Source organism: Psammomys obesus, unplaced genomic scaffold, assembly GCF_907164565.1.
Source record: "Psammomys obesus unplaced genomic scaffold, mPsaObe1.curated_primary_1811, whole genome shotgun sequence".
NCBI classification, from domain to species: Eukaryota; Metazoa; Chordata; class Mammalia; order Rodentia; family Muridae; genus Psammomys; species Psammomys obesus.
Genome location: NW_026596463.1, coordinates 2931798 through 2951483, shown reverse-complemented (window position 1 = coordinate 2951483; position 19686 = coordinate 2931798). Strand labels below are relative to the sequence as shown.

The following is a 19686-nucleotide window of genomic DNA, read 5'->3' as shown; positions in this document are numbered from 1 at the left end:
ACACACACACACACACACACACACACACACACACACACACACACACAAAGGCAAACATACATATACAAATAAATAAAAAACATAAATTGAAGCCAGGCGGGGACAGTGAAAGCAGAGCTAGGCAGATCTCTATGAGGCCAGCCTGCTCTACAAAGCAAGTCCACGACAGCCAAGGCCTCAAAGAAAAATCCTGTCTTGAAAAACAAAAACCAACCAACCAACCAACCAACCAAACAAACAAACAAAAAAACACAAAAAAAACAAAAACTCAAGTTGTGCTCACACGACATTGCCTTAAAGCATAATAATCACAAACCTTGAATGAAGATGTGGAAGTAGCAGAATAGCCACTTGCTCCAGACACCAGTGACACCATTGAGCCATGTCTACGTAAGCTGGACTCAGATCCATATCCTGATTCAGTCTAAAATAATAATAATAATAATAATAATAATAATAATAATAATAAAGTCTACATGAAAAATTTTAAATAGAAATATTTAAGAAGATACAAAAGTCAGTCAGGCTTTTATAATAGTAATTACCAATCTGGATTTACATACGAAGCAGCCAATCCACCAATCAAACAATACCTTTCCAGTCTTGATTGAACTTTCAATTTATAATGCCACATGTTGTGCCAACAGGTGAAACAAGTTATTTAATAATAGGATCAACTGGCCAAATTCATAAAGAAAGAGGACAGTGGTGAGCAGAAGCTGGGGAAAGGTTCTAGTGAGGAAGAGGAAAATGTGGAAATGTTTGAGAAAGAGTGCTAATGTCCTTTTGTGGCAAGTCATTTCCATGTCACAGCACAAATACAATGTTCCAGTAAAACTGCTTTATTAGCTCAGTTTATCTGTGGTTTCTTTTTAAAAAGATTTTGTATTACTTTTGAGTATGTGTGTCTGTATCTGTGTGTGGGCACGTGCACATCCCTGTCTGGGTATGTGCATGTGAGCACAAGCACCCACAAAGGCCAGAGGCTCCCAATCTTGAGTTGTGGTTGTGTGCTGCCTCTCATGGGTACTGGAAACTGAACTCAGGCCCTCTGAAGGGCAGAATGTTCTCTCAACTGCTGAGCCATCTCGTCTTTCCAGCCGTTGTCTCTGTATTTTCAAACACTCTCATTACACTATAATTTTAGGCTTGGCATCAAATTCTAATAGCTTATATTTAACAACTGCTCCTTGGCTTAGAGCTTTCTAAAAGCAAACTGTAAATGTTTGGGTTTTTTTTAGTTACCTTGACAGTTCATGACACAAAGAAAAGTTCAGCTTTGCTAGTCCACTATGTCATGGAGGGTAACTGAGACCCTGCACTGTCACAGATTTTTTCATTTTAATGAGCTTGATACCAATCTTTTTCTTTCTTTCTTCTTTCCTTCCCTTTCCTTTTTTTTTTTTTTTTTTTTGGATTTTTAAGACAGGGTTTCTCTGTGTAGTCCTGGCTGCCCAGGGCTCACTTTGTAGACCAGGCTGCCTTCAAGCTCACAGAGATCTGCCTGCCTCTACCTCCCTGAGTGCTGGATCACAGGTATGCACTACCCACATCCAGTTTTGATACCTTTCATAACAACCATTTTACATTCTGTTCTCAACCAAACACTCGTAATATTGTCAAAGCACTTAGCTATTTGGAAAATTTCCAAGTCCCTGGAACCAAAGATTTTGGATCTGATTACCACGTCTAAACAGTAGTTTAAGAACACTTGTTGCTTTTGCAGAGGGCCCAGGATTCAATTCTCAGCACCCACATGGTGGCTTACAACCCTCTGTAACTTCAGTATTAGGGGATCCAATACCCTCTTTTGATCTCCATAGTCACTAGGCACACATCTGATACATATACTTATATGCAGGTAGAACACTCATACCCAAAAAATAGAATAAATAATAAAATAAATTACGGTAAATCAAATGCTTTTATTGAAAACAATCCAGGCTCTGTACTGTATGATTTGATGGAACATCACATTGTACCTAATATGGCTTTAAACATATGTACTTTATTTAAATGGAGGGAAATCATATAGGTTTTCAAAACATTAATACTAAAAACAAAGAAACAAAAGCTCTATTATGTATCTTATTTTAATCCCAGTCACTAAATTTCTTTTCAAACTTCCCTTTCCTTCCCTATGTCCTCTACCTTCCCTTTTCATGCTTTCCACTGAGACAGGGTCTTGCTATAAAATAACAATGATGACAACACACACATGCATGCACAGAGCAAAACTGTGAGAGGAGATGTCAGGGTACAGAGTGTAAGTAATGACCATAAAAAGAGAGAAGAAATTTTAGGGATGTCTATTTATCAAAATGCAAACTGTGACTAAAGATCAGTGTAATTTAAGAATATAAATGGGCTCCTAAAACTGTAAGCTGATTCCAGTATCACAGAATCACACCAAAAAGAAACTGTAATTTCAGAGATTATATCTCACAGAGTAAGAACCGTCATATGATGAGATCCTCTGGAAGTCCTACAGCAAAGGTGCTCTGTGAGGCACTTTCATGTAAAGCAGTTTAAGTCTTTTTTCCTTTTACAAGAATGCTAACTTGTAAGTTTAGTGTTTCTACATTTTAATAGTGTGAGTTTGGTAATGGCCAAGGACTGCAATTAGAAATAAGAAAAATCTCTCTATAACAGCCAAAAAAAAAAAAAAAAAAAAAAAAAAGGTAAGAACTTTCAGAAATTAAGTAACTCGCATATCTACGAGAGAGACATTAAGTAAAACACAGCTCTCTACAATTAACAGCCAAATTTTGGACACTTCCTTTTAAAATATTCAAAATTCAACACCTTGGCCTTGAAATGCACCCACCCTTCCCATTTACTTGCTCACACCCAGAAGTCTGGTACAGAACAAGTTTGTTAGTGATGCTTTTGACGGCCTTGAAACAAATCAAAACAAGAAAAGCTTTACTAACAATTTCTTACACGATAGCTTTTTATACTTTCTCCAAGTTCCATTATCTTAAAACAGGCAACATCATCTAGCTACAAGGTCATGATAAAACAAATTCTATTACAATGCTGGTGCAGTATATGCTAGGTCATGAATAATAAATGGACGCTTATTATGATTTGAGTATCTGTTTTAACTCTTAATAGTTTCCCTTAAATAAACGCCATGATAAATTATGGAAATCAGTCCAAGAAAAAAGACAATACAGTAAACAAAGAAATCTCAATTTCATCGTTATTCAATGTAAATAATGAGGAAGATCCGCTGCCCTAGATCTGTAACTGCAATAGTTTTAACAAAAATGAAAGCTGCAGAATAAAATATCAAGAACAGTCACATAATAAAGAAAGAGCTACTGACACTTTAATACACATTCATAGTGCTCTAAGTTAGTTTTGTATTTCTTTCAAGTGAAATCAAAGATGTCAACATAAAAAGAAAACTTTTTCAGTGAGACCAATAAAAATTCTAAATGAACAGGAATTATTTTAATATAATGAAGCAACAATGTTAATTCGAACTTGAAATATCTGTTTTTGAAAGCAGAGAGAGTATGGCAGAAGTAGATGGAAATGGGAGGAATCATAGCCACCATGCAGTGTTATAACCATTGGTGTAGTTTGGGGCTAATCCTGGAACGGAAGGCTGGTCTTTTTCTTAATCTCACTCTTATTCTACATGAAAGAAGCTTAACTCACAACCTTTAACTACCTACCCATGAATATTTTTAAAACACCAAACTGTACCTAAGACTACTAACCGGGAAGTCAAATAGTTACCATAGAAACGCCTTTCTTTTTCAAAATATTTGCTCTAAAGACGCCCACCTCCCTCTTCTCAGAAGATGTTACAAGGGCAAAGAGTGGATATGGAGGGACTGGAAGATGGGTAGAATTTGGGTGCACAATTTGAAATTCACAAAGAATCAACAAAGTTAAAAAAAAAAAAAAGACTCCCCTTTTACCATTCTGCAACAAAAACCTCTTCCTTCTCAGGTTGTCCAGAGTTTAAAAGCAGGAGTATTCCTGAACATGCTTTACACAGATATAAAATGTTGTCTGGCTAAGGATATATATTAAAAACATCATATACAAAACAAGGTTTATCTCTAAATATTATGGTAATGAGACCATACCTTTATTATATTAAAACATTCGTTCCTTACAAAAAGGAACAAATCCCCAAAACCTGGCAAACCAAAGAAAACAAAACAATCTCCTCTGTCCAGTAGAGGGAGGCATTGGCACACCATTCAAATAGTATGCTTGGAAAGCTGACAGGGGTTATTGCTGGTCAAAGCACAACAGTAACCTTTAGACTAATTCCTTTATCCCATGTGCTTGGGATTTTTACACTTCAGAATATTATAACTAAAAGCATATAGTTCAAAGCTATGAACTTAAAATAGTAGAAATTCCTAAAAACTTAACTCTCTTAAATATACTAATAGTTTAACTATATGGGAGATAAATTTAAATATTATTTTGCATCATTAACCCATCTAAAACCCTAAAAGTGGCATATAAATACACCAAATATAGGATTTAAAAATTTAAAGCATTATCTTTTAAATTATTTTTCCTATTAACAATTTCTAGCATGCACAGCAAAGAAACTTAGGCAAAAATTAATTTCCATATGGTGTCAAAATTAGCAATCATTAATTATAGAAAAGGAGAAAATACAAAAGTATTAACGTCAAAATATAGGACTTTTTCTGAAATTAAAATTCTAAAGCCCAAGCAACCTAATTGCAACATCAATCAGTGTGCCACCTTCCTGTATGAAGGCAAAGCTTATGAGACTCACAGTGGGTATGAATGGCTAGGCAGATGCTTCAGACGTCAGAAACTATCCTACCTCCAGCTTCAGGGACCAGAGGTCCTATTCTGGCTTCCAATAGCCCCTTCAGTAACATGTCATATCCCACCCTCACATAAAAAAAGTATAAATCTTTTTTAAAAGTATGTTTTAACACATTCATTCCAGAAAGCTACGCTGAAAATCATACTAAAAGCAAAGAGTTAGGGTTGTTTTGTACTAGCATGATGAGTTATACACGCATTATTATCTCATTTAACTCCTTTGCATGGGATAGCAATATACTGCTACACTAATTTACAGATGACTTTATAGAGCTGGGATTCAATTCCAGATTCCTGTGCCTATGCTTAACGTGTGTCCAGGTACCCTGGTGCTGTACTCCAGACTCCCAAAGGCATGTATGGGAAATCCTGGCGGACTGACAAGTGAACAGCTGAAGGCATACTTGGGCAGGGAAAGGACAGGAAATGACGGCAGGGGTTGGGGGGAGCAAATAGGGAAAGACAGAGGAAAGGGGTGAGGGAAAGACAAGAGCTGGTAAAAGACTATATATAATGAGAAAGAAAAGAACCAAGTGCTGTATGACAGGCTGCTACAAGGACCCTGGATCCTAATGCTCAAGGCGTGTATGGGTGCTGCAACACTTCCAGGACTTAGAGTGCCAATATGCAAGGCCTGTAAGGGGTAACTAATTAAGAGGGTATCTCTTGCTGCTGTTGCTTCCTACTACTGTGACAACTTGGTACTGTCAGACAATGAAGGAAGCAAAAGCAATGAGACCAGTATTCTTGTCCACTCGGTGTCTTTTTTGTTTATCTACAATTTCTCCTCAGGAAGAGCAAAAGAATCCTAAGCCAGTGGACTGGGGAGAATGTAGACTGGATAGAGCTTTCTAACTGCTTTGGTTTTGTCCTCCTAGAGTTCTTGCTTCTTTCACTTCTTGTTTAAATATTGCTGATCTCACTCTTTCCTATAGGAGCTTTAGCATGGTATTTATAAAGTCTGATATAACTGTGTATAACAGCAGATACACAATTACATAAAATGTTAACCTCTTTTCAATTACTATCCATTCTTTTAAATATTGTATATTAGTAATACAGTAAGTCTTTTATTCTAGCATGTATTTCTAGGTTTATTTCTTGTTTTGAAATATGAATCAGAGTGAACGTTTGTAAGTGCACAGACACGATATACAGCCACATTACTGTATAAACAATCCTGTGAAACGGAAATTCTGTATCTGTTAAATAGCAAGTTAGCATTTCTCCCTGTCCAAACACGACAACCACAATCCCAGGTCTAAGTGTGTCTACATAGACACTGACCGTCACAAATGTTCTTTAATGACTACCGTGGAGGTTTGAATAGGTTCACATGTTTGAATGTTTGGCCCAGGGAAGTAGCACTATTGGGTGTGGCCTTGTTGAAGTAGGAGTGGGATTGTGAGAGGACGTAGGTCACTGTGGAGAATGGGCTTTGAGGTCTCCTGTGCTCAGGCTATGCCTAGGGTGGCACACAGGCTTCTGCTGCCTGAGGAGCAAGATATACAACACTCAGCTCCTCTAGAACCATGTCTGCCTGCACGCTACCATGCTTCCCAATAAAGTGATAATGGACTAAACCTCTGAACTGTAAGCCAGCCCCAATTAAATGTTTTTCTTTATAAAAGTTGCCTTGGTCATGGTATATCTTTGCAGAAATGAAACCCTAAGACAATCACTAAGAGTCCTTAGTCCATTTCTCAACTGTTTTTGATGCTGCAGTTAAGTTTTAGAAGCTCTCTGTGCAATATGGATATTATCAGAACATGCTTTCCAACTATTAGATCTTCTGCTGTATGAAGAGTGCTTTAATGAAGCTAATGTCAACTTTCATCATGGTGAACTTGCATTTGTTTGCTTTTGTTGCCTGAAACTTTGGAGTCACACCTAATAAATGACTGCCAGGACCAATGTTGTATACATTTTGCCAAGTTTTCATGATGATTTTAGGCATTTCCTTCAAGGATGCCCAACCTTTGACATCACAATATAACACTTTCAGTCACCTACAAAGCTCCCACTTATGAGTTAAAAAAAAAAAACAAAGCCACAAAATAAATCTCAAAATGTAACTGAAGTGTTTAATATTTGGTGTTGGGTCACATTCATAGCTGCATGCATGCAGCCTATGGTCTGTGGGTCAGACATACCAACTAGATTCTGGTCCATGTTGAGCTCATCTTTCAAATTTGTTATGAAGCAGGTGACCAAATATTTTGATTACTATGACTCTGTAGTGAAGTTTTGATAACCAAGAAGGATTTCTCTACTTCAGCTTTTTGGGGTTTTTGTTTGTTTGTTTTTGGCTTTTCAAGACGGGGTTTCTCTGTGTAGCCTGGCTGTCCTAGAATTTTCTCTGTAGACCAGGCTGGCCTCACAGAGATCCGCCTGCCTCTGCCTCCCAAGCACTGGGATCACAGGCATGCACCACCTCATCCTGTGTACTTCAGTTCATTTTAAAGATTATTTTGGTAATATGGAGTCTTTCCAGGCTCCAAATAAATGTTGCATAGATTTTTTATTTCTACACAAAAATATGAGGCATTTGAAAGCACTGCATTAGACAGCCCATTTTTGTAAACAGAAAATTGTAACAATATTAAATTACACATAGACTACACGTTGCCTTTTGTATCTTTTTTTTTTTTTACTTTTTTAAAAAAGTATTTTTGTTTATGTATATGTGTGTATTTGTGTGTTAACACCTTGTATGTACAGGCAACTGTGGAGGCCAGGTGTTGGATCTATTGAAGCTAGCTAGAATTGTAGGCAGTTGTGAACTGTCAGATGTGGGTGCTGGGAACCAAAGTTAAATGTTCTGCAAGAGGAGGAAGCACTTCTGAATCAGCAATCCAGCCCCATCTCCTTCCCTCCCTTTCTTTTCTTTCAGTAGTTAAATTTCCTCTATTAATTTGGGAATTGTGGTGGTTTGAATGATAGTGGTCTCCATAGGCTCATAAATTTGAGTGCTTGGTCCCTACTGGTGGAACTGTTTTAGGAAGAATTAGGATATGTGGGATTTTTGGAGAAGGCATGCCATAAGGGGTGGGCTTTGACGTTTCCTAAACATATTCCAGGCTCAATCTGGAGATCTCTGCGTCCTTCCTCTGGATCAGGATGCAAGGTCTCAGTCACCACTCCAGTATCTATGCCTGCCGGCAAGCCTTCCTGTAAGAGGGTCTTGTGCACTATGTTTTCAGATGCCAATTTCAGTGCCCTGAGACCTGGTTACTGCCCTGCCACAAACATTGTTATGTGTGCTGAACTATATCCTTTATCCATGTGATATAAGGAATGCTCCCTAGTTACCCCTCCTTGGCTAATAAAGATGCTGAAGCCTCTGACTGGGCAGAAGAGAGGTAGGTAGTTTAGGTTCCCTAGCTTGTGGTTGGAAGACCTCAAGGAGAAGGGCAGAATATGTAGCAGGAGAGAGGTGAGGAAAGAGAAGGAGAAAGGAAGGAGGTGAAGGGAAGTGTGCTATGAGGACATACTGATGGACCAGAAGTCACTGGAAGTCATCAGCTTGGCAAGTGATTGATTGGCTTTTATGTGGGTTTTAAGGGTAGTAAGATTAGAATAGTAAGAGCTGGAGGGAACGGGAACTCCACAAGCAGAGCAACAGAACAAGATAATTTGAACACAGGGAACTTCCCAGAGACTCATACTCCAACCAAGGACTATTTGTGGAGATGACCTGGAACCCCTGCACAGGTGTAGCCCATGGCAGTTCAGTGTCCAAGTGGGTTACATAGTAATGGGAAGAGGGACTGCCTCTGACATAATCTGATTGGCCTGCTCGTTGATCACTTCCCCCTGAGGGGGGAGCAGCCTTACCAGGCCACAGTAGAGGACAATGCAGCCACTTTTGATGAGAACTGATAGACTAAGATCAGAAAGAAGAGGAGAACCTCCCCTATCAGTGGACTTGGGGAGTGGCATGCATGCAGAAAGGGGAGGGAGGGTGGGATCGGCAGGGGAGGAGGGAGGGGCTTATGGGGGGATACAAAATGAATAAAGTGTAATTAATAAAAAATAATAATAATAATAAAAGATTTAAAAAAAAGTTTTGTTAAACGATGAAAGGAGATATTTCTGAATTTTTATGTGATAAAACTATATTTCCTAATTTAAAAAAAAAAAAAAAAGATTAGAATAACTGAGAACCTGTCCAGCACAGTACCTACAGCTTAATAATAAATGTCTCTCTGTGTCAACCATTGGGGAACAAGCGGGCTAAAGAAAACTGCTTTATTAATTTCCTGAATTTAATTAATATACAGAATAACTACAACTAATTTATTATACACCTGTCTGCAGCAACACTTCAACTATGATAGCCATGGGCCTGCCGTTGGATCCTCTCCCCCTGTCTGGGCTACCTTGTCAGGCCTCCATGGGAAAGGATCCTGCTCTGACTTGAGGCACCAGGGTTGCTTGGTACCCCTGTGGGGTCTCCCCTTCTCTCAGGAGGGGGGACAGTGGGGGAGTTGGCAGAGCTGGGTGTGAGAGTAGGAGTGAGAGGAGAGGTGGAGAGGGCTGGGATCAGGCTATAAAGTGATTAAATAATAAGAATTTTTAAAAAGAGAATGGCCCTCATAGGATCATCTATTTGAGTACTCTGTGCCTAGTTGGTAGAACGTTTCAGGAGGGATTAGGAAGTATCCAGTAGTAGTGGCCTTTGGAGTTTCCTAAATACATGCTAGGCTGTCTTAAGCTCTCTGCCTCCTGCCTGTCAATCAGGATGTCAGCTCGCAGCTACTGCTCCAGCACCATGCCTGCCTGCAACATGCTTCCTGTCAGGTTCACAGATCAACTTTTTGAAATTGTAAGCAAGCCCTCAAAATTAAATGCTTCCATTTATAAGTTACCTTGGTCATAGTGTCTCTTTACAGCAATACAAAAATAAGTAAGACAGGAATATTTTATCCTATCTTCTTTGGCATATACCACCTGAACACATCTGTTCATTAACACATTCAGGCATCTGTCATGCATTCTATAATTTTGAAAACTACAATTCCTATAAATGTAAGTGCTACAAACACTTCAGGGATACTAAACTTGTAACTGTATATCAAGAAAGACACTGTGATGTAGAGAACATTTCCAGTAGTTCTACTCCAGTCCTTCACAAAAACCAGCAAGTGCTTTTCACAGACAGATCGCTAGCACCCCTTTCATTTCTTTTGACAGTCTTCAATGTTCAAGACTAAGTACTTCTGCTAATTCTTTGTGATACTATTATAAATTAAATTTTTGTTATTCCTTTTCAGAATGTAACTGATATTGTGTAGAGTTGTTAAAGGTTCTATAATATTCCTAAATAGCACCACTAATGAGAGACCAAGTGTTCAAATATGTGAAGCCTATGGGGGACATTTCTCATTTAAATGACCACATTTCAGGCTGGAGAATTAGCTTAGCAATTAGAAGCACTGGCTGCTCAGTAGGACACAAGTTCGATTCCCAATACCCAACATGGTGGCTAACAACCATGTGTAATTCCAGTCCCAGGGGATCCCATGCCTTCGTTTGGCTTCTTATGTAAAAGAGGGGTGAGGGCTATACTTAATTTTTATGTATGTATAAGTACTTAAAAAACAGAAATTATCTTGTTTTCAGAACCTGAAAACAGTAGGATCTCCTCTGGGATCTATGATCTCTCCAGCAGCTGGCTAGTTTTTCAGCATCTGTCAAAATTCCTTCCTACTGAATAGGACTGAAGTCCTATTAGATAGTTGTTGGTTATCCCCAAGGTAATTCTACCACTACTGTACTACTGTGGATATCTTGCTGGTCCAGTCATTGCTTGGTTCACAGACTTTCCACAGCTGAGTAGGACTATTGTCCTTTAGCTTGGTACCTGCACAGCACCTTCCAAAACGATGAGAGTCACCATTCAGGAAGGCTTCCAGGCCAGTTCCAGTTTGATTCCTTCAAATCCTATTTCTGAAGTGTGCCAGGCTTTGCTTTCAAAATTCCACCCAGTGATCTCTTAGGGCCTCTGTATGGACGCATGTTGCCTGGCCTCAGCATCTCTGAAACCTAGAAGGAAGAACCTACGACACCCTCATTCTTGTGTTTTTCATACTTCCAAAGCCAGTGCAGTCAACTTTGGCTGCCAGCTTAGAACAGACACTCACCCTATTTGACCACATTAGCAGCAGCTTTTTCTTATCTTGAAGCAAGTGCTTTCTTGGGATTTCTTTTCACAAGCTGGAAGCCTAGCTGGGTGGTCTTGCCAAGAGGGCACCCTTCCCATTGTTTCAGTGGAGAGTGCAAGACCTTACCTTAATGGTGCCAATCTCATTAACAGTTACAGGCTCAAAGCAGGTGCCTTAGTTGTAACACTAAGCTTCCTAGTGTTCTTTTTCTCTCTAAACTATACATTTTGTATTTCTTTCTGTCCCATTTTTCATTGTATTTCATTGCATAAGAACTGTAATAACAATGCCACAAACCTGATATATTATGTTATCTTGGAATTTCCTTGCCCCCAAAAATTACTTTTTAATTTAGCCTCAGGGAAGGTCTTAGTACCCAGAGTCTAGTCTTAGCAGGGAGATTCTTTACTAAAACTCCACACAAATGTCCTCTAGCCCAGTTTCTAATATAGTCCTTGCTTCCCTTTGAAATAGCATGGTTCAGGCTTCCATCTTTTCAATTCATTTCAATTCTTCCAGGTACCTAACAGAATGGCAGCAATAAGCTCTGCTTACAACTTTCAATTGCATTTTTCTAGTTCAGAGTTCCAAACTCATCCACATGCCTTCAACAAACACAAGTTATTCACAACAAGCCATTCCTGACAACAACTTCCCGACTGGTTGCTTTGTGTTGCTGTGATGAAACATTATGACCTAAATCAAGCTGTACATGAAAGTGTTTCATCTGACTTACAGTTCCTGAGGATCCATAATGGCGAGAAAGGCATGGTTAACAGGCAACCAATTCAGGACACTGACAGAGCCTATTTTCAACCACACACAGAAAGTTGAGAGTGTAATGAATAATCCTGTTTGTCAAGTTGACTTTATCTGAAATCAACTAACACCCAGGCAGCTGGGCATGCCTATGAGAAGGGTTTGTTTTGTTTTAATTTGAAAAGACCTACCCTAAACCTGGGCCACACCTGGGGGAAGCCCACATATAAAAGGACACTGAAGAAGGAAGTTTTGCTTCTTGCCAGTTTGCTCTTACTGCCACTGGCAAGTTCATATATGTTGTTGCTCAGGTACTTCTTCACTGGTATCAGAACCTACATCTTTGGGATTCCAAAAACTGAAGCTCAGCAGCACTCAGTAAGTCCTGCAGGGCTCTAGCACCAGATTGGACTGCCTCAACATTCAGTCTCATGGACTGAACAACTACAGGAATTTGGGCTCTTTCTGGTGGGGAGAACAATTGTTAGACTACCTGAAACAGGAATAGCCTATAAGCCACTCTAGTAAATCTACTTTTTATGTTTTCCATTCTCTGAATTTTTTCAATCATTTGTTTTCATTTAGTGTATTCTGATCGTCTGCTGCTACACACACTTAGACACACGCACATACATACATACACACACACACACACGCACACACACACATTATTACCATATGACATCTTCTACTTTGGTCTGCAACGATCTGTTCTGATTCACTACTCATTCTATCAGTTCCATTCCTTTAGAGAACACTGACAAATGCAGAGCTGGAGGTGGGGCAAGGTTATAAACTCAAAAGTCTGGCCCACACATCATGATGTGCTTTCTCTAGCAAGGCTATACCATCTCCCCAAAAAGTGTCCCTAATTGGTGCTTAAGTACCTGAGCCTATGGGGGCATCGTTCTCATTCAAACTATCGTATGTTTGTAATTTGTTGATTTTTAGCTAGGTTACCAAAGTCATTTTTTGTAGTATTGTCCTAAAATACTTTTTGTAAACTAGTAGCAATGATCTTTTTCATTTTTATTCTTAAAGTTCTCCTGTTATCCCTATGATAATGCTGAAGGTCTGTCAATCTTTGCTAAGAGAAAGCATGCAGTTTCAATGATTTTTGTTTTTCTACTCTAAACATGTGACCCCCCTCCCCTTTCTGTTGTTGTTGTTATTGTTTTAATTCTTCTGCTGGCTCTGTGCTCAGGTTGTAAAATTAGTTTGTTTCTTTGTAATCTTTTTTTGTTTTCAGAACTTTATAGATATACCTTTCTTTCTAAACATTAATTTTGGTATGTTTCACTTTGTCTTTAAGTGTCCTCTCATTTTCCTTGTGATTTATTCTTCTGTTCATTGCTTGTCTGAGAGTGTGTTATTTAATTTTCATTTTTGTTATGAATTTCAGGTCTACTCTGATGTGATTAGATAGGATGCTTTGTATGTCATTTTTTAATCTAAGAAGACATAGAATTATTAACACATGACCTGTTCTAGAGAATTTTCCAGACATAACTGAAAAGTATACATATTATGTGTTAGATCTGTCTCTTCACTATGCTTACTTTGTCTACCCCACTACTCAAAGTGGGTACAGATATTTTCTTGGGGGGTGTTGATATTTTCTATTATTAATACAGAAATATGGTTTTCCCTTCAATTGTTAGTTTTTGTTGCATGTATTTTGATGTTCAGCTAATAGGTGTGTAGATATAATTAGGATATCTTATTATTGTGAGGTAGGCCTTTTGATAACATATAACATCCTCTTTGTCTCCTGTGAACTGGTTTGACTTAAAGTCTATTTAATCTGATACAAATATAACCACTTTGATTGGTTACTATTTGGATGAAGTTTCCCTTCCCCAGTACTTTCATGATTTGTGTTTGGAGCTAAAGTGTTTGCCTTGCCAAACGCAAGTAGTCCAAATATGTCTTTTTTTTTTTTTTTTCATTCTGTCAATCTCTCTTTTCAGTGATGAATTTAATTCAAATAAGTATTGATAAAGTATTTGTCATTTCCATTTGTTTCCTATGTGTCTTATTGCCTCTTTCTGGTTCCATGTTTCATGAGTCACTATGTTCTTTTGTTTAGTTGATTTGGGAGAAATGTTTATAATGTTTATTTTTTAATTTTCTTTATATACCTTCTTCTTTTTCCTTTGAGGTTTTAGAAAAACAAACCTAGAGACTTACACTGCTAGATAAGCATCTTATTAAGCTATGTCCCCCTATTTCTTATATTTCTTATAACTATTTTCTTTGTGGCTATGAAACTGCAGTAAACATCCTAAAGTGGCGATAATCTAACAAGAATTCCTATTAGCTTGATTATCTTACACAGAAAACACTATGAAATTACAAACCGGTGGATGTGATAACCACTCTTGGCTGTCAACTCACTGTACCTAAAATCAACTCAAACCCAAACTCGGGGCACTTCTGGGAGGGATTTTCTTCCTCAGATTATCTTAAGCAGGAAGACTCCCCATAAATACGGGTGGTATTCATCAGTAGCAGACCAGATAAAAGGACATGGAAGAAGGAAAACTGCTTTTTGCTTGCTTGCCCTCATTCTTTCTGCCAAGTTCATCTATCCTGTTGCCATGGCATTCCTTCACTGATATTAGAACTAACTTCTTCAGGATTCCAATGCAGGACTCCAGTGTCAGATTAAGACTGCTGAGACATCCAACCTTGTAAGCTCAACAACTACCTGATTCTCGACCTCACAGTCTGAGGCAGCCACTGTTGAGCTACACAGACTACATTTGGTAAGCCAATCTAATAAATCTCCTCTTAAAAGATATATGTATTCATTCTATCAGTTCTGTTGTTTAGAAGAAGCCTAATAGAGGCACAATACTACTAGACCTTAAGACCAATAATAATTTTTGGAAGATGTTAACAGTCTTTATGTAGAAAAGAAGGAGCAATTACAAACTGTTCTTATAATGACGTTAGCTTTTATAATCACCATGTTTTTTATCTTTGTTGTGAACTTTATTTTTTCATAGGACTTTTGAGTTATGGTATAGTTTTGCTTACATCTTACCTTGAAGGATCCCATAAATATGTCTTAGAGTTTTAGTCAAATAATAAAGTCACAGATAAAATTTATGATAAAAATTAAGAATTTTTAAACTATTGAGTATGTAATGGAAATTAGAAAGTGACTTACACAGACAAGACACAGCACAGGTATAATAGAATTTATTACTATTTTTCTTACTTTTGAAGGTAAGATTTGCTAGGTATAGAAATCATAAGTTGATAGCCATTTCCTTTTAGTGATCTGAATATATATAGGCCTCTTCCTTCTGGCCTCCAAAGTATCTGATGAGAAATCTGCCAATAATGAGAATCCTTTGTGTGTGATGTATTGTTTCTCTCTAGTGGCTTTCAGGTTTCTTTGGCTTGGGGAAGTTTGATTATGGTATGTCTTGGTACATACACATCTTTGTGTTCACCATGGAATTCACTGCAAGTTTTTAAATGTTTATTACATGGGGACAGGGACTGTCTCTGACAGGAACTGATTGGCCTGCTCTTTGATCACCTCACCCTGAGGGGGGAACAGCCTTGCCAGGCCACAGAGGAAGACAATGCAGCCACTCCTGATGAAACCTGATAGACTAGGATCAGAGGGAAGGGGAAGAGGACCTCCCTTATCAGTGGACTAGGAGAGGGACACGGGTAGGAAAGGAGGAGGGTGGGACTGGGAGGGGAGGAGAGAGGGAGTTACAGGGGGGATACAAAGTGAATAAACTGTAACTAATAAAAATAAAATAAAAAATATATATACACAGGCTTCCTAAAAAAATGTTTATTACATTTATCTTTAATCAAATTTAAGAGATGTTTTATTCCTTTCTTCCTTTATCCCTGTACAAACTCACAATGTGTATGTTGGTCTGCGTGACAGTAGCCCTGAGTCCTGTATTCTCTGTTCACTTCTTTCAACCTTTTTCTTTTCTGCCAGTCAGATAAATTTCTACTGTCATATTCAATTTCATGTCTGCAGGTGATTTTTTTCATATATTGCATGTTTCAGCTACAGAGTATCTCTATAATTCTTTTTAGATTCTCTATTGGTAATTCTATTCTCTTAATATTATCCTTTAGTTTGTAAAGCATCATGAAGGCAGTTGTTTTAATGTTTTTCTCTGCCAGATTAACCTTCAGGGTTTTTTCAGGGACAGCATCCTTTCTTGTTTCTTTGTATGAATCACATGATTTTGCTGCTGCAAACTAGAATATTTAAATCTAGCAATGTGGCAACTCTGTCAACTGTACATTCTTCCCTCCAAGTTTTTTTTTTTTATTACTCTATACTACTATGTGTTTGTGTTATTGTCATAGAGGCATCTCTGTGCCTGAGCTAAAACTAAGGTGTGAAGGTAACATCTCTTAGAACTTTTCTATGCCTGTGCTGTGTCTTGTCTATGTAAGTCACTTTCTAATTTCCTTTACATACTCAACAGTTTAAAAACTATTGGCCCCTAGAAGGAGAAAAAAAAAAACAACTCACAATAAATGAGAGAATGGAATTGAAAATCACTTCAAAGGGCAGGAGAGACTACTCAATGGTTAAGAATATGTGCTCTTCTTCCAGAGGACCCGAGTTCAATTCCCAGCACCAACATGGAAGCTCACAACTGTCTGTAACTCTAGTTCCAGGGGACTGACACCTTCACACAACACACATGCAGGGAAAACACCAGTGCACACAAAACAACAATAAATATAATTACTTTTTTAAAAGATCACTTGAAAAGAAAGAGGAGAGATTTGCCACAATGTGGGGCTATGGATGCAAAAACCACTGACAACCTCTTTACTTGAAGCTATAATAAAGAGGAGCAAAAACAAAACAAACAAACAATAAAACCACAAAACAGATTCCCCACAGTGTAAGAAAAGGGTTCTTTGTGCTCAGCCTTGCTCCCACAAACTAGGTGCACAGCTGACAGTTACCAGACTGAGGATGAGTACCTGCTACTGTTGTAGGGCTGAAACTAGCCAAAATTAACAGTATTCTACCATTTCTACTTACCCTAACCCTAGAAGCTGCAAGTCTTCTAAGGACTGCAGATGTTCAAAGTCATTACTTGTACTGGATAAATAATAATGGATTGAAGGGAAAATATACATAAAATTAGTAATTTTTTTTTCCCCAAGACAGGGTTTCTCTGTGTTGCTGTCCTGGACTCACTTTCCAGACTAGGCTGGCCTTGAATTCACAGAGATCATCCTGCCTCTGCCTCCTCAAGTGCTGGGATTAAGGCATGTGTCACCTACTGCATCTAGCATAAATAGTAATTGTTTAAGTTTTAAGATTAAAGTCTTTTTTTCTATTTTTTCCTCTTGTAATTAAAATACTACAGGAGTCTGTAAGATACACATAAGAAGACAATTTGTGGTACAGATTTAAACATATAATAAGATTTGTCAGATTTAACATATGGGGAAGATTTTCAACTATGTAGCCATGGAAAAAGTTGAAATTAACTAGAAACAGAGGGGCTATTGTAAACAATTTAGGGTACCGATTTTGGATAACATCCGACTCACTAATGAACGGTCGATCCTTTATGTTTCCTCTGTACGTAAATTGGGAGTAACACCTATATTTGAAGATGCTCTAAAAACAATATGCTTAAGTGCCTAATTATTCCTTTTATCCCTCAACATAGCAGAGGCGTACGTAGGATTATGAACAACCAAAAAACTAAACAGCCATGAACTGAAGAGTTATGCAGGTATCTGTAGCACTAGTCCTACTTTTGTCCATTATGTATATGTTTTATGTGTCCAAAACTAATAGATTGTTTATAATGAAAATAATATCAGCCCAGGGGCATATTTATTTATTCTAATACATATTCTCCCTCAGTGCTACCATACAGCCATCAATATCAAATGAATCAAGAACACCTGCCAGGCAATAAAGGCAGTATAAATAAAATGCTATTAAGACTATCACTAAAGACTTGAAGGAAAAGAATCATTTTATATTATTTGATTTCCTTTAAAAGAAACATTTTTTTTTCTCAGTTAATGCTCAATACATGCATAAAGTTAAATTACCAAACTGTTTCCACTACTGTCAATGCATGTAAGCAATGCCACCCACCATTACTTTTCCATATTAAATATAGAAAAGCAGAACCCCATCTGTTCTAGCAACTGCCAGAAATCTTCCCTCTCAATTAAAAATTCAAATACTACATTAAAGTATTGTACAAAACGGCATATATCTGAACCATATAATTTCATATTTATGGTCTTGGATATTAGCACTATCATTCAGTTACTTAAATAGGATTTTGTCCTTACCTGTTTCCTATCTAGAGAAATTATGTTACAAGTAAACTGTAGATAGACAAAAGTAGAAAAATAAGCTGAAAACAGTCACATATGTTTTTCGTGGATTCAATATTTTTAAAAACCTATAAACCTAATAAACTACACAGCATTATAAGAGTTTCAGCACTTTCCAGGAGAAGGACTAAAGCCCTGGAAGGCAGACAGGGAAAAGAGCTCTAGGTAGATCAATGTACTTCTCATTTAAATGTTTATGATGGCTCAATTCCTGCTGCTTTTCTCTCTCCAAGGCAATGATGTGATTTTCTTCCTGCCAGAGGGAACATTAAAGGACTCAACCATCCCCCATCCCCATCCCCCTAAGGCTTCTAGGGTCAGAGCAAGTTGGTTTTCTCTCTTTGGGTTTGTGCAATCTTCTGCAACTAGCCAGTTCCAGGGGAGAAAGGAAACCCTTCCTACCTCTAAACATGTAAGAGTTTGTCTCTGCCAGACAAACTTGGACTCCATCTTTGGATCCTTTCTACTTGGGGAGTCTGTCTCTTTGTGAACTTCTGCTTTTAATAAAACTTGGCTGAGTGCTGAGACCTTGCTTTTTCTGCCTTTTTATTCTTTAAATTGGCAAGGAAAAAGAATCCATTCCTAAATCCCTAAGATGGTCTCAGCAGGACAGCCTCACTAGCATAACCATTCATGCCAGTCTTAACTTCAAATACAAATAATTATATGATTAACTGAGACTGGACCAAGGGTGATCAGTTTATATTAATCAGTATGGGAAGGCAATCAGGTTCTTTTTATTTTTTTAAACTGGGCACTACCAATAGCTTAGAACAGCAGAACTTGACATTGAACTGAAACCAAGAGAGTGCAAAAGATGTGACAAACCAAAGAAACAAACTAAAAAAAAATAAAAAAAAAAAGACGGGGAGAGAACGAAAGTTACAAATGAGTAGGAACTACGAAAGAGAAGAGGATGAAATTAATTGTAGCTAAGGCAAAGGACTGGAAAGTAATAGAGTTTTGTTAACAGTAAAAGAATTTAAAAACTAAATGTACAGTTGAAACTTTGATAAATGGTTTCTATACTGTTTTGGGGTTGGGACAATTTTATCACTTACTCTAGAACATAGACTGGTTACAACCTAAAGAACATACTTATAAATATTCTTACAACATAAAGAGCATATTTTAAAAAATGTATCTTTCATACCAATGTTTATATTTTTAAAAAGTTTTAAATTTTCTTTTGATGTAAGTAGACATTTATGTCCAACCTGACAAACTGTGTTTTCATGCACCTGCACACTTTCCTGCTCTATCAGAACTGAATGCGTACACCTCACTAATACTTGGTACCATTAACTTGTGCTTTTGTTCTTTGTTTTGTGGTCCTAAGTCTATGCTCAAGGCCACACATATACCTCATATATGTTCTGAACTTTCCATTCTAATTTATAAGAATTTCTCTGGAAGCTACAAAAAGATCTTGTCAAGTTAATGTGTCCTCAGCTGGATGTCCACTTACCTAAAATTTACCTCTTTTTCACTGCTCAGATAAAATGTTCCCAATTAACTTTTAATTTTCTTTTCATTTTTTTAAAAA

At 37.7% G+C, this 19686-nt stretch overlaps 1 protein-coding gene across 2 annotated transcripts in view; it reads right to left on the bottom strand.

Annotated features, from left to right (window-relative positions):
- Cert1 (ceramide transporter 1) overlaps window positions 1-19686 on the bottom strand; it is a 99635-nt gene that overhangs the window by 42935 nt on the left and 37014 nt on the right. For both annotated transcript variants that reach the window (XM_055598454.1, XM_055598453.1), the window contains exon 4: window positions 317-424. In XM_055598454.1, coding sequence (XP_055454429.1) covers window positions 317-424 — 108 coding nt within the window. The remainder of the gene's footprint in view (window positions 1-316; window positions 425-19686) is intronic.